General features: G+C 54.5%; 1 protein-coding gene across 2 annotated transcripts in view; it reads right to left on the bottom strand.

Annotated features, from left to right (window-relative positions):
• LOC105488387 (argonaute RISC catalytic component 2) overlaps positions 1 to 15412 on the bottom strand; it is a 119274-nt gene that overhangs the window by 14202 nt on the left and 89660 nt on the right. For both annotated transcript variants that reach the window (XM_071067764.1, XM_011752382.3), the window contains exons 12-17: positions 14317 to 14501; positions 12664 to 12823; positions 9425 to 9515; positions 6429 to 6623; positions 4923 to 5057; positions 1099 to 1200 (exon numbers count right to left, since the gene is read on the bottom strand). In XM_071067764.1, coding sequence (XP_070923865.1) covers positions 1099 to 1200; positions 4923 to 5057; positions 6429 to 6623; positions 9425 to 9515; positions 12664 to 12823; positions 14317 to 14501 — 868 coding nt within the window. The remainder of the gene's footprint in view (positions 1 to 1098; positions 1201 to 4922; positions 5058 to 6428; positions 6624 to 9424; positions 9516 to 12663; positions 12824 to 14316; positions 14502 to 15412) is intronic.

The following is a 15412-nucleotide window of genomic DNA, read 5'->3' as shown; positions in this document are numbered from 1 at the left end:
CACACAGGCAGGGCATGGCCCCAGGCCCATCTCAACAGCCCTGGCAAAGCAAGCCAAAACTGGGACAGGCGCTTTGCACCAAGAAGCACCACAAACCCTGCACACACTCCATCGCCTGCTTCTCAACAGCAGAACCCACTCTCAACCCTTCCAACAGCAGAACCCCCTCTCAGCTCCCAGGCTGCAGGCTGGACCTGGCCACAGGCCACGACTCACCAGCCCCTATTCCTTCTCTGTCAGGCATGTGAACAACGTGACATTTTTAAATCTTTCCAATGGAATATTAAAGGTATGTACAAAGTTCATAGCAAATCCTCAAACTCTAGGGTTCAAATCCTTTGGGAAGGGATATTCAAGTCCTTACTTATACTTTGAAAAACCAAAAGCACCTCTGATCAAGCTCTCTGCAGGAAGGGATGGCACGTGACTAAGGTTCCTCCTGTCCCCAGGCCGAGGCTCTGCAGAGCCGGGATGGGGCAGCTCCTACCACGGACATGGTGCTCCTGCACCTGCTCAATGCTCACAAGAATCGCCTTCGGCCAGATGGGGGTCCCCTCATGAAGGAACCCAGGAGAGCCTCGAGGTGATAACCAACACCATGGCAATCTTCTCTGAGTGCCCAGTCCTTGGCTGGAGTCTGGCCCTGGCCAGTGATTACGCGAAGATGGGACGGCAAGGCTGACTGCGCCAAGTGCTCGTGACCCAACACCGAGGCTGCCCCACGTGGCCCCTACCGCAGCTTCCCAATGGCCTTCCCAGCTGCCACCCCACGGCAGCCTGAGTGCCTCAATTCCTGCTCAGACCTCACCAAGCTCCAGCCACACCACATCCCCAGCTCCCCACGGGCCCTGGTGCTCCCTGCTCCTCAGCCCTACCAAATGGGATTTCCTTCCCCTGGGAGGTCCATGCTGACCACCTCCCAGCCCCCCACCCCCACCCCAGCACCAGGCACAGCCTGGGTTTCCTGGTTCCCTGGCTACTGGCTATCTGGGCCCTACACACCACGTCCCACGTGCCAGCCAGAGGGCAAGTGTTTGCTGAATGTGGGGATGACACGGCAGATGGCCAAGACTGTCCAAAGGGGGCTCCCATCCTTACCTGGATGCCAGCGTGACTACACAGGTAGAAGTCGAACTCGGTGGGGTGGGTGATTTTCGTGTCCACAGTCGTGCCTGCTGGAATGTTTCCACTTTTCCCAACCTTCGGCAACACAGGCATCTCGTTAGACACGGCCAGGGACCGGCAGAGCCAAGCAGGCGAGCCAGGCAGCCGCGCCGCCCACTGGCCAGGGTGCCCTATTTTGAAGTTTTTAAATTGGCTAATACAGGTCCTCAGTAGTATAATGTTAAATACAATTTAACAAGTGCTAATCGCCAAGTTAAATTAGCGAATGTTCTATGTGGGCTGGGGTTATTTTCCGCCAACTCTCATGAAGGCCCATGAGTTAAATGCAGTCTTCACTGCAGAACGTGCCTTTCATGCCTTAAGAGTCCCTCACTACTGTTGGTGCTGTTTTGATTGGAGGTCAAGATGGAAACTGTCACCAACATACAAATCCAAAGCTAAACCAGGTGACTGGCTGCGGACAGGCCCTCATCCGAGCACAGGCACACCAGCGTGAACGCTGTCAGGAGCCCCGTGCTCTGCTGGTGGCTTGCTCCCTGCACCTGAGAGAGCAGGGCGGCTCCATTAGAGACTGTCCCAGAGGCCAGGGCGGTACATAGAACCATTCAATGGTTTAATTACAAGGTCACAAGCATGGACCAAAAAGCCAGCCGAGATGCAGGTACGGCCACCACAGCAGCAAACTCCCATCCCACAAGCCCCGCTCCAGCATTTAGCAGGGTCCCTGATGATTTTTTTTTAGTTGTACAAATTTTAAATATATATACAAAAAAGAATCTCCAGTGTGCTCCCTTCTTTGCAACCTTAAAAAAAAAAAAAAATATATATATATGAGACAGAGTCTTGCTTTGTCACCCAGGCTAGAGCACAATGGCGTGGTCTCACCTCACTGCAACCTCTGCTTCCTGGGTTCAAGTGATTCTCCTGCCTCAGCCTCCCCAGTGGCTGGGATTACAGGCATGTGCCACCACGCCCAGCTAATTTTTGTGTATTTAATAGAGATGGGGTTTCACTATGTTGGTCAGGCTGGTCTTGAACTCCTGACCTCGTGATCCGCCTGCCTCGGCCTCCCAAAGTGCTGGGATTAACAGGCATGAGCCAGCGAGTCTGGCTCTAATATCTCTTTTCAAAGTAGGTTTGGATTTTGTTCATCTGCTTTATTTCTTCTTCAGTTTCTACCTCATTAGTTTCCACTCTAGGATGGAGAAGTGGCGTGTAGGTGTCACCAGGAGTAAGCTGACTTTGGAGCCCTCCTGCCTCCTGGCAACAGAGATCTGGGGGTTGCAGCGGGGAGGAAGAGGACAGGGGAAGGCACCCAAGGCCATGAGCGCCTCAGCCTTCCCTTGACTCCTGGGGACTGAGGTCTCTTATTCCCATCCTTCCTGTCTTTAGGCTTATTTTATCGCTTTCTTGTTGTACAACAAATTCATCTAAATCTACAGACTGCACTGTTTTAGCTGCATTGCATAAGCCTTGACAGGACATTCTCGTTTTTGTTAGGTTCTGAGTACTTTGTGATTTCTATTCTCGTTACATGTTTAATGCATGAGGTACTCAGCAGTGAATTGAAAGTTGAAAACATTCTTCAACTTCGTTTCTACTGTTGATTTAAAATTTAATTGTATAATGATTAAAAAAATATGGCTTAAGACTGAAGTTTGGAAATCTCCTGAGACTTCCTTTGTCCTGGTAGAACTTTTATAACCTTCCATGTGAACCCAGCTATTTGTAGGGAAGATTCTGTCTAACTATTGGATCTGGCTTGGCTTGTTCATTTCACTCTTCCAATTTTCAGGGGTTTGTTTTGTTGTTAAGACAGGTTGGAGCGCAGTGGTACAATCACAACTCATTGCAGCCTCAACCTCCTGAGTTCAAGCAAGTCTCCTGCCTTGGCCTCCTGAGGAGCTGGGACCATAGGTTTATGCCACCATATACAACTAATTTTTAAATTTCTTTTAGAGATGGGGTTTCACTTTGTTGCTCAGGCTGGTCCTGAACTCTTGGACTAATGCGATCCTCCTACCTTGGCCTCCCAAAGTAGTGGGATTATAGGCATGAGTCACCATGCCTGGCCCCATGTGTTTTATCCTTAGTTTTTCATTTTGGTCTGGAAACAGTATAATAAGAGCTGTGTAAAAATACCCATCCTTGATGGTGTGTTCATCAATTTCTCCTTAAAATTCTGTTACTTTTTGCTTTACTTTTTTTTTCTTTACATAATTTGGTGTTAGGTACATTCAAGCTCATTAGTTGCTATATCTTTTTGGTGAATCATTCCACTTATTTGTTTGTTTTTTGCTTTTCTTTTTTGAGACAGTCTCACTCTGTCCCCCAGGCTGGAGTGCAGTGGCACAATGTTGGCTCACTGCAATCTCCACCTCCCAGGTTTAAGCAATTCTCCTGCCTCAGCCTCCCGAGTACCTGGGACTACAGGTGCCTGCCACCATGCCTGGGTAGTTTTTGTATTTTTAGTAGAGAGGGGGTTTTGCCATGTTGGCCAGGTTGGTCTCAGTCTCCTGACCTCAGGTGACTCACCTGCCTCGGCCTCGCAAAGTGCTGGGATTACAGGCATGAGCCACCACGCCTGGCCTGGTGAATGATTCCTTTTACTGTGATAAAATACCCTTTTTCCTCATTGTGATGCTTAAATTCTGTTTCGCCTTCCATTTGCACAGTAAGCCTTCCCTGTGTCCTCGCAGGGGCGTGCCCGTAGGGAGTCTAACACTCTAAGTTTCTTTCCTGGGTGCCGAGTGGATGTTAACCCTTTGCCTTCTGGCCCTGCCCTGACCAGGTCAAGGTCTTCTGATTCAGTCCAAGGCCTCCTTTCTGGGCAGGTCTCTTTCCTTAGGCAGCTACCCTGACGTTAGACAGCTAGGACAATGTGGATAGATGTGAGTTTATTTTTACTTATCCTACTAGGAACACGGAGAACACTTTTAACCTGGGTGTCCTAGCTTTCGTCAGCTGTGGAGAATTCTCAGCTGTTCTGTCTGCAACTCTTGCTCCTCCACATTCTCCTTCCAGAACACCCGTGAGATGAACCGTGGTGCTTCAATGCCGCCATCTCTCCTCCCCCCCAGCACCACCTTCCAGCCCTGCCACAGGGACTTGCCGGGGGGTCCGAGTTTGCGCCACTCTGCCAATTCTCTACGACTGCACGGCTCTGTGCTGCGGTTTCTAATGCGGCCCTTTTCAGAGTCGCCTCTTTTGCTAATCTATTAGATAAGTGACATCTTGTGCCTAGACCTAGCCTAGGCCTATGGGACTTATAAATGAAGACTTTTTGGTGGGGCACAGTGGTTCACACCTGTAATGCCAGCACTTTGGCAGGCCAAGGCAAGAGGATGGCTTGAGCCCAGGAGTTTGAGACCAGCTTGGACAACACAGTGAGACCCTGCCTCTACAAAAAGTAAAAATAACATTAGCCAGGTGTGGTGGCGCATGCCTTAGTCCTAGTTACCAGGGAGGCTGAGGTGGGAAGATCACTCAAGCCCAGGAGGGAGAGGTGGCAGTGAGCTATGATCGCACCACTGCACTCCAGCCTGGGTGACAGAGCCAGACCCCATCTTAAAACAAAACAAAACAAAAGAAAACTCACCAAAACAACAACAAAAAAGACTTTACCAAATCAAGGACAGCCTTCTCTAGTGCCTAAACCTGGATCCCCTGAAGTCCCTTGGAGGACAGAGTCGCCTGGGACAGAGGCACTGGGGCCAGCACGTTCTCTGTGAGCGTGCTTGGGGTGTGGGGCTGAGGGGAGAACCGTGCCCCGTGCCTGGAGTCGTGCAGAAACTCACCCGCTCGTTCTTGTCCGTGCAGAAGAGCCGTGTGTGGTGCCTCTTCTGCACCACGATGAAGGTGATCCCGGGCTGGTAGTCTTTTTCCAGCTTGATACAGGCCTCACGGATGGCCAGCAACTCATGGTGGAGAACCTAGGGGCATGGACGGGGAAAAGGTCGTGCTTAAAGATGGCAGTACATGTGAGCAACGGTCCCATGCACGGGTTCTGGGTTTAGGACTCCCAGCCGCGGTGATTCTGAGACAGTAAGCGTGTTCACGGTGAGGTGAAAACACAGGAGGGCAGAGACCATCCTCTCTGCAGGGAGGCCTGGATGCAGGAGGAGAGGGCTTGGCACTCAGGAACGGGAAGAACACTTCCCCTGCAGGGCCCAGGAGGTTCTGTGTGTGCAAGGGGCACGGCCAAGGCCAGGGGTGCAGGCTGGGCTGTGTGCCGAGAAGGCACACGCAGAGGCCAAGTTCCTGCAGAAGCTCAGGGCAGGCTCCAGCCAGGAGGGGCTGGCCGGTCAAATGTATCCATTCTGTCCTCCCAGGAGGCCATGGGCCTCGGGAACGAGCTCTGCTTCACTCTGGACTGGAAGGCAAACGCGGAAGCTAGGCTGCGTGCCATCCAGCCTCCTGATCAAGGCGGGCAAGGTCCTGAGCTCCTGGGGCAGCCACCAAGGATGTCTTCCCACCCCACTGTGTGGGGCTCCTCCCCCAACAGGTCCGTGACAGCTTTCTTCTGCTTTTCTTGTTAACACCTCCCAAGGAAGCGACAGTGTGACATGGCGAGAGGTGGGGAGGAATCGGCTCTAGTCAACGGGAGAAACACTCAGGGCACCCATCGCCCGAGTTCCAGGCCACGATGGACTCATTCCTGCCCACAGGTCACCTTGATCTGGGGCTGCTGCGCAAGCTCTCAACCAAAGACAGCAATGAGATTCCCCTCGCCCCTCTGCGATGGCTTCCTTGCCTGTCCAGACCCGGCAGTGACCCACTCTCCACATGGCCGCCAAGATGCGGCCATCCCTCTCTCCACATCCAGACAGTGGCCGCATCCTGGCGACCCTTCCTTCAAAAGAGCTGCCACCTATCCCTCCTCCTGGCCCTGCCTCCACACCTCTCACACTGCAGACAGGTGTCCCCAGATGCAATGAGCTCCCTGCCTCGCAGAGACACCCGACAGCTCTCCACAGGCTGCAAGGCAAAGCCAGGCCCTTGGGAGGCCCCCAGATGGAGCTCTGCTCTGTGAGCCAGCTGGACTCAAGCATCTCTCCCTCATCTCTTGGTCCCCAGGCCCATTCCCACCCCTCCTCCTCTCCCTCTGTCCTGCCTCAGTGTCAGGGTCTCGACAGCCTCTTGTCCCATCTCCCCTGGACCCCCTTCCATGCTGTGACTAGATCAGCTTTGTGGCTGAATGAAAGCCACATCATTCTTGCCATTCATTGAGTGTGGTTCTGCTGCACAAACAGGGGAATGACAGACCCTGGAGAAGGGGTGAGGAGGTTCCAAGAGGCGCCCACCTGCTGGAACTGGCCTTCGGAGACGCCGTCACGGTAGAAGATGATGCGGGTGGGCTTGAAGCGCGTGGACTTGTAGAACTGGATGAGGAGCTCGCGGACCATGGCGGCCAGGTCTTGTATGATCTCCTGCCGGTGCTGCTGCACGCGCACAGTGGCGCAGTAGCGATTGGGGTGGGCGTCCATGCTGCCCACCACCTGCAGAACAGGCAGTGAGTGTGGTCAAGGGTTCCTGAAACTTTCCTCTCCTGGGCGTGTGCCTGGACTCTCGGGAAGATGGGGACGAGAAGTGTCCCCACCCTGGAACTCACATCACAGTCCAGTGACAATGGCTGGCTGGGTGTGAACTCACAGCCTTTAGGCTTTCGGTGTCTGGCAATAGTGTTCATAAATACTTCCTGAAGTATAAAAGTTTGCCAAGTTACATAGTTAAAAAAGCAAAAAAAAAAAAAAAAAACCAGCCGGGCACAGTGGTTCACACTTGTATCCCAGCACTTTGGAGACTGAGGCGGGCAGATCACCAGAGGTCAGGAGTTTGAGACCACCCTGGCCAACACGGTGAAACCTCGTCTCTAGTAAAAATACAAAAAGTAGCCCAGCGTGGTGGTGTGCACCTATAATCCCAGCTACTCGGGAGGCTGAGGCAGGAGAATTGCTTTAACCCAGGAGGCAGAGGTTGCAGTGAGCTGAGATCGCACAATGGCACTCCAGCCTGGGCAACAAAGTGAGACTCTATCTCAAAAACAAAAACAAAAAAAAACGGATTAGAACTATCCTCTGCTTGGGATCAGATGTGGCTGAATTAATCAGTCCAAAGAAGGCAATGGGTGGGAGTGTCCCTATTTCTTCCAAAGAAACTACAAGCACATCAACATAGAGCATCCCGAAGGCACACCAGCCAGGCAAGCAGCCACTGGAAGGTGCCAGCCACAAAGAGGGCAGACAGAGGGAGCCCAGCACGGCTCTGCGGTTCTTCTGTCGGGGGCCAAGTAAGCGTGAGGGATGAGGTGGCCCAGCCCATGGGGGGAACCGGGTAGATCTCCGCATGCCGCTCCACCCTCTGGCTGGGGAAGGCGAGGTCTTTACTTTGAAAAACACTGATGGAAATAAAACCTCTCATGTCACTGAAAAATAGGAACTGCTTCTTGGCAATCTGCCTCCCTCTTCGTACATCCTTACAGAACAAGTTCTTCCCCAGTTAATTCTCCCACTATTCCACGTCCTTTGTCCTGCCTTGGGCTATAATTTTTCTCTTAAACCAAGAGAAAAATAAACTCTGTAATGTTTCCAGTTGGTATAAACAGAAATACATTAACATAAACAGAAATCTGTTCCTATTGATTGAGAATTGTGGGGCCCAGGGGATAAACACGCAGATTTCTCTGTTTCTGAAAACTTGAAAAACAAACAAAAAACAACAACAAAAAAACAGCCCAAGGCTCCAAAAGCCAGAGATATAATTGAATGCTTTATAACATTTGTACAGAAAAAAACAAAGTTAATGGGGACCAGGTGAGGTGGGGACAGGGAGAGCCAGCTGCAGGACCCTTGGGGGCTCCCCTCTGTGCCTGGCTCCCTCCTGGGCACACTGGTGCCCAGCTGTGCCTCGGTGACGGCCATGCAGTGCTTCGCCATCAGAGGAAAGGGCCGAAAATGACTCAGCATGGCCAGGTGCGGCGGCTCACGCCTGTCATCCCAGCACTTTGGGAGGTCGAGGCAGGTGGATCACCTGAGGTCAGGAGTTCGAGACCAGCCTGGCCAACATGGTGAAATCCCATCTCTACAAAATACAAAATTCAGCCAGCCATGATGGTGGGTGCCTGTAATCCCAGCTATTCGGGAGGCTGAGGCGGGAGAATTGCTTGAACCCGGGAGGCAGAGGTTGCAGTGAGCTGAGATTGCACCATTGCACTCTAGCCTGTGTGACAGTTACTCTGTCTCAAAAAAAAAAAAAAAAGGAAGAAAAAAAAACACAAAACACAAACAACCACCACCAAAACTCTGACTCAACAAAGTGAGCAGTGGTGTATGCGTGGGAGTGGTGGGGTTGTGATTATCGGGCCAAGTGGCAGGAATTAGTTGATGCAGTGTGCATTTCCTAAAGGAAGTGTGCCCTGAATAACACCAGAGCACATACCAGGTTGCTTTTCTTCCACCTGGGGCAGCTCGAATGACTTCCTTGTGTCCCAGATAGATTCTCCTGTTCCATATTCTCTCCCAACTAATGAAATAATAATGGTAGCATTTTCTTTTTTCTTTTTTGAGAGAAAACCTCACTTTGTTGGCCAGGCTGGAGTGCAGCGGCACGATCTCTTCTCGCTGCAGCCTCGACCTCCTGTGCTCTGGCAATCCTCCCACCTCAGCCTCCTAGGTAGCAGGAACTACAGGCGTATGCCACCACCCCGAGCTATGTTTGGAGAGATGGGTGTTCGCCATGTTGCCCAGGCTGGAATGTCAGCATTTTCTGAGCATCTACTCTGTGCCAGGCACCGTGCCAGGGGCTTAACCACATCATTTCCTAATTCTCCCATGAGGTCAAAATTTGTTTCCTCATTTTGCACCCAAGAAAGTTCTGAAACATGAAGCTCATTGTCCAAGAGAAACAAGAAAACAGAAGCAGCACGGGCCTGTCTGAGGTTTGGGGCTGGGTCCAAAGCCAGAGTTTTCATGCCGTGGGGGCATGGGGTCATCATACCCCAGGCTAGCACCGGCCAGTCAGGCCCCCATGTGCAGGGGGCCTCCTTGCACCTCAGATCTCCCAAAGGGCTGGGATAGGCATGAGCCCCTATGCCCCACCTCTGACTGCTTCTTGGAACTTACTTTGTGTCATTATAGTGTCCGCTCCAAACACCTCTCCCCCACACTACCCTGGCCGTCCCTACCGCTTAGTGTGACCCCATGCCTTTCAGGAAGGACCCCTGGCCACACTGTGGCAGTGGGACCTCGACAGGGTCCCACACGTTGTCAATGGAAGACCCATGAAAAGCGCTGACACTCACGGCGGCAATGGAGGGCTTCTTCCCATCCCCGGCGGGGGGGTGAGTGACGTCCGCTCCCAGAAAGATGACGGGCTGCTGGAACACTGGTGGCCTGCGGAGAGGAGTGGCGTCAGGGGCCACGGTGAGACACGCTGGACCTCCGACCCCAGTAGGTGCCATCATCACCTTTTGGAGGTGGTCAGTGTATCATGGTAATACTTTTGAAAAGAATCCTTATTTTTTAACAGGAATACTAAAAACCTTGCAGATTAAATGATACAAGATCTGAAATCTGCTTCAGAAGAGCAGGGGGTTGGGGGGCTTGGGTGGAGTGTACTCCAGACCAGACAGGCCAGGGGCTGACAGCTGCTGAGGCTGCGGCTCAGGCCTAGGAGGGCTCATCCTTCCACCTTCTACTGCCTCTGCAGCCACACCCATGCCAGGGTTTCTCCCATCACCCTCGGCACCACCAGCGCGGGGGCCGGCTCGCTCTTCGTTGGGGTGGGGGGCTGTCCCGAGCATGGGCAGGCGCTGAGAGGCATGCCTCGCCTCCACCCACTGGATGCCAGTAGCACCCCATCCAGCCTGACACCCCAATATGTCTCCAGACATGACCACATGTCCCCTGGCAGCAAAACCACCCCATGGAGAACTTCCAGACTCCGAGTGTATCCCAGCGGTGACCCTCGGGAGTCAGCATGCACGGGGGCAGGGACAGGCTCGCCGGGAAAGGCGGAGGTGGTGACAGCACCTCCCTCCCCACTCTGCTGCCGGGTTGAGAGTGCACTGCTCCGCACCCCACCCAGCCTTGCTCGGCTGCTGCAGGCAACATCAGGAAGTATCAGAAGCGGCCGTTCTGCTAGCCCTGCCTGTTGGAAACTGGGCAGATGGGGCCCTTGCCTCTGCTGCCCTCTCCCCGCATCCATTTCCCCACGTGCTTGTGACTCACTCCCCGCCCACACTCTCTCACTCCCATCGCCTGCCTTCCGGCAGAGCTCCCTGTCTCAGTTGAACCCATCACTGCTTGCGCTGGCTCCCAGGCCCCTTCTAGTCAGACTTCTCATGGCCATAGCAACAAGGCTCCTCTTCCCAAGGTCACCAATGACCTCTGCATCACCCAGACCCATGGCCGAGCCTCAGGCCTTGCTGCGCCTGGCTTGCTGCGGGACACACTTCCCTTGGTGCCTAGGGCCCTGCGGCCAGCCTCCCTGCCCCAGCCTCTCCCATCTCCACTGCTGGTTCCTCTCTCTCCAGGCTGTGAACTCCAGCCTTCTCCAGGGCCCAGGGCTTGGAATACCACCTGTCTGCTAAGGATTCCTGGATCCTGTCTCCCCTGACACCAGCCTTCTGGTTCCCACCATCCACTCATCACCCGTACTCAGATGCTCTGCTGAGGCTGTGGGGTCCAGTTCACCCATGCCCAGTGCTCACCCTCCCAACAGCCTCCCCATCTAATGACGACGAGGTCTCTCCTGCAGCCCAGGCCGAGGGCCTTGATTATTCCTTCACGCACAGCCCAATCCCACCTGCCAGCAAGCCCCAGGGCTCTATCTTCAAAACATCTCAGAGTCCAGGTGCTCCCACCCTGTGCCCCTGCCCTGGCCTGGCCCAGGCCACCAGCCCCTCTCAGCTTCATGGAGCCAGAGCTGGCCATACTGTTAGTCGGGTGCCTCCGACAGCCCCAGCTCACCCCAGCTCACCCGAGGGAGCCCTGGTTCCCCAGCGGCCCCCAGGAACTGCACGTGGGCGGACCTGTCTCCTGTCTGCTCTCACGGCCCTCCCATGGCTCTGCTGTGCACCTGCCGCCTGTACGATAGGCTCACGACCTGGGTGCCTCCACCAGGACTTCCGGCCCGGTGCTGTCCGCTTATGGCCCAAACTCTGCACACAGTAGGTACTCAATAAATACAGAACCTGTTGACTGAGGAGCAGCACTTTCAGTCCCCAGCCAGCTCGGGACTGGTCTTTGCTCATTCCCATGAACCTGTCTCACCACAGAGCCCGCACCCATGCTCACAGCCGTTCCACTGGGAATCCAGGTTCTTCCCATGTTATCACACTGCTCCCTGATGAATTCAACAGACTGTTTCTGGGTGCGTGTTACTCGGTGGCTCTCAAAGCCTGGTCCCCCATGTAGCAGCATTGACACTGTGTGTGTCCACTTGCTAGCGGTGGGAATTCCCGGTCAGTCCTGCTGAGTAGGACACTCTGGGAACAAGCCCCGCTGGGGTTCGAGAGCTACTGAGGTGTGAGGACACTGTGGTGACCCAGCACAGGCCTGTGCACACAGCGGGGGCTCACCACCGCCCCACTTTCCAAACACAGAGGGTCACTGCCTTAAGGCAGTTCGATTTAGGATTCTTAACTCTGTTACGGTGTGCCAGTGATGCAGATTTAGCGCACTGCCTGGCTCAGGATGGCTTTATCAGCTGAGCCCCACCGTTGACTGGGAGCTCCAACAGGTCCACGCCACAGGGGCTGCCTACAGCCTCCAGTTCCCTTCTGCACAAATGCACAAATAATCTGATTCTACGTATTCTCTGTTGTTGTCGTCCAAATGTTAAGACAACTGCCAGGGTTGGCAAAGATGCCTGTCATTGTGTGGTGACATCTTTCTTGCCTACATCACAGGTTGGTGGCTTTGGAGGCAGGGAAGAAGCAAACCATGGCCCTGGCCTAGAATAGCTGGACGCTCAGCCGGTCAGGAGGTGCCAGAAGAGGGTGCAGCTCCATCGCCCCCAACTCCCATCCCCGGCGGTCAGCCCCGGACCTCTGAGGCAGGCGGGTGGCCATTGCTTGGCCACACATCCTATCCTGGTCTGGGAGTTGCCAACGTGTGCTCCCATGAGGAGTTTTTCAGTCCAAAGTCCCAGCACGACGCAGCATCCATGACCAGCCTGGCGTGGGAAGCATGGGGGTGCCCTGGTCCACACAGTAGCTGCTGCTGCCGAGCCAGGGAAGCCCATCTCCTGGCCATCCGAGGCATGCCCTGCTCTGCCTTGCCCACTGGGATTCGAGGCACGAATTTCTCTGTCTGGAAACCTGACCACAATGCTCAAACTCCTGCAGACGCCCCTGGTCCCCAGCAGAGCCTGAGCAGCCAGATCTGTGTCTAACATCTTTGCTCTGCTGTGGCCAGGACGGTGCTGGGCCCAGGTGAGGGGACTGTGTCCCCATGTCCCCTGCACACCGCACCCCACCCTGCCAGGCGTCCCTCCGTGCCCTGGTCCGCAGGCGGAGGTAAAGGGGCCGGGCCTCACCTGCCCTGGGGCAGCAGGATGTTGTTCACGCCTCCCAGCTTGACGTTGATCTTCAGGCAGAGGTTGGACAGCGTCTGCGGTGTGGTCCTCTGCACGTTCTTCATCTGCACGCACTGCGTGGCCATCCCCAGCACTGTGTCTCCCACGCGCTTGACCTCGGCTAAGGGGCACGAGAGGCACACACACAGCTCTGCTGGCGCCCCTTCCTCAGCTGGCCCTGGGAGCGGCAGCTGCCACCAGCCCTCTTGCCCCCATCTGGCAAGCGCAACCATGGCAGCTGTGCTGAGCTCTGCATGTCCCCTCTGTCCAAGGTCGGCGATAGAAGAGGGTCACTGGCCCTGAGGGGGATGCCAGGCTCCTTGGAGTCCAGGCTCCAGCACAGCTGTGCCCGCCTTGCCCAGGCCGGGCTTCCCCTCCCTCATAAAGGGAAGTTGAGTGAGTCTATCTCATCCCTCCAATTTAAATGCCTCACCTAGGGGCCTAGGGGCCCCAGGGCAGGAGAGAAAGAGCCCAGCTAAAAGGAAGGACTTGGCTCTTCTGCTCAGAAAGGCCACTTATACTGGCCGGGCACGGTGGCTCACACTGGTAATCCCAGCACTCTGGGAGGCCAAGGCAGGCGGATCACCTGAGGCCAAGAGTTCTTCCCATGTTATCACCCTGCTCCCTGCCAACATGGCAAAACCCCATCTCTACTAATAATACAAAAATTAGCCGGGCATGGTGGTGTGTGCCTGTAATCCTAGCTACTCGGGAAGCTGAGGCAGAAGAATCGCTTGAACTCGGGAGGTAGAGGTTGCAGTGAACCAAAATTACACCACTGCACTCCAGGCTAGGAGACAGGGCCAGCCCTTGTCTCAAAAAAAAAAAAAAAAAAAAAAAGAAAGAAAAAAAGGAAAAAAAGGAAGGTCACTCACACCACGGTGCGCTGGCTGCAAGCAAATGCTTTGGTGGTTAAAAATAAAAACACTGGCACCCTCAAAATCCTTGGCAGATGTAAACCTGACATCAAAGAGCTCCATGGACCCACCCCCCGCTATTCCTGGTCTCTTTCATGAAGCAACCGGTCAGCTGCTCACTGGGCAGATCTGGGGAAATGGTGACCCCGGGACAATGTTACAGGATGTCAACACCAATAGCTTTTTCTTCCCTTCTTTTTTTGGGATGTCGAACTTAGAGAAGTGTGGCTTTTACATGTCCATAATCTGTCTGTGGTTGGGCGTGGGGCCCTGTGGGTGACCCCCTGGCATGGACTTTGGCAAAACGCCACAGAATTCTGAGGTGGGCACAGAGGTTACACACGGGCTGAGTCCCGAGCAGGAGCTGACCCTGGTGCAGCGCTCTGTGCGTTAAACAAACGCTCCTCCATCCTGCCGACACGCATGCTGTGTGATGGATGGGGTGCCCACCCATGTGCCAAGGCATGTGCCACCTGAGGTGCTGACTGCCCACGAGCACGGCATCATACAGGACGACGGGGAGGCCCCGAACACAGACTTGGCAGTGATCAGAAGCCACGTCTTCTTCCTCAGCCTCCTGGAAGGCCCGAAAGGATCACCTTTCTCAGTGCAGCAGAAACACACAGAGGCTCAGGCAGGAACAAACACCATGGAGACCACGACGGCTCCCTGCAGCCAGCGGAGCGCCCACACCTACCGTACACGGGCGTCTTGCCAGGCAGGATGACCACCACCAGCTGCAGGCCTGCATACGTGTTCTTCAGGTGCCGGAACATGGGCTCCACGCTGTCCGCACCCTGCGCGTATTTGCAGAAGCACGGCTGGCCCTGGATAGGCATGCCGGCGTCTCTCGAGATCTTTCTGAGCTGCTCTGTGAAGGACCTGCAGGAGAAGGCTCAGTTCACTACGGTGCACTGGGAATGGTGGAGAACTCAGGCCGACCAGAGGCTCTAACACAAGGGCATCATTTTTACAAAGCCCAGAGCACTTTCACTGAGGTCAAAGTTGTTCTTAAAGTCCTGGACGAGGCCAGAATTCAGAGCTACATCTCCCAACACATACTGCCTCATGAGAAAGGTTAAGTGTGCTCAACATACACGTAAGCGCACTCGAAAGTCACCTGCAGCTAACTTGCTACCGTAACACAGCAGCCTTTAAACTGTGCTCACGCTGCCTCGCTGCTGTGGCGGCCCCGGTGCGGACGCAACGCTGTCCCCGTAAACTGCCGAGCAGCCCCTGGAGCTCCTGTGAAGGGGGCCAGCGTTCTCCCCACGCGCAGACCAGCACTGTCAGAGGGAGATTTTCAGCTCACTGTCCTTTTGGATCTTTTCCCCCAGTTGTTCTGATGGGCACAACCTGGACCGTATGACATCATCATGAGAGAAAATCCAACAGCCCGCAGCCCGAGGAGTGGTGGCAGCTGGCGACGGCCGGCCTGGTGAAGCTGGGGCGGGGTGCGAGGCACGGCAGCGGCTTCTATTTTAAGCTGAAGACTAAGAATCATGTCACCTTCTACAATAAGGGCGAGGACAAGGCACTCCAACCCAGCCAGTGTCCAATTTCCTGTACATTAGATCAGGTCAAGAAACACATGTGTGTCCACCTGTATCTTCAGCTCCAGGCCAAAGTGAAGCAAGGGGCCAAGGACAGAAGAAGGGGCAGGAGGTGACCCCGTGTTCACAACTAACCTACTTTAGTTTGCTTCCCAAACATCCTCTCTGGGCTTCCACCTCCTCTGCCAGCAGTGTGGACAAGAGGTGGCCTCAGAAGGACAGATGGCCACTTGCCAGCAA

This window comes from Macaca nemestrina, chromosome 8, assembly GCF_043159975.1.
Source record: "Macaca nemestrina isolate mMacNem1 chromosome 8, mMacNem.hap1, whole genome shotgun sequence".
NCBI classification, from domain to species: Eukaryota; Metazoa; Chordata; class Mammalia; order Primates; family Cercopithecidae; genus Macaca; species Macaca nemestrina.
Note: the sequence above shows the minus strand (reverse complement) of the source record. Positions and strands in the feature narration are given on the sequence as shown.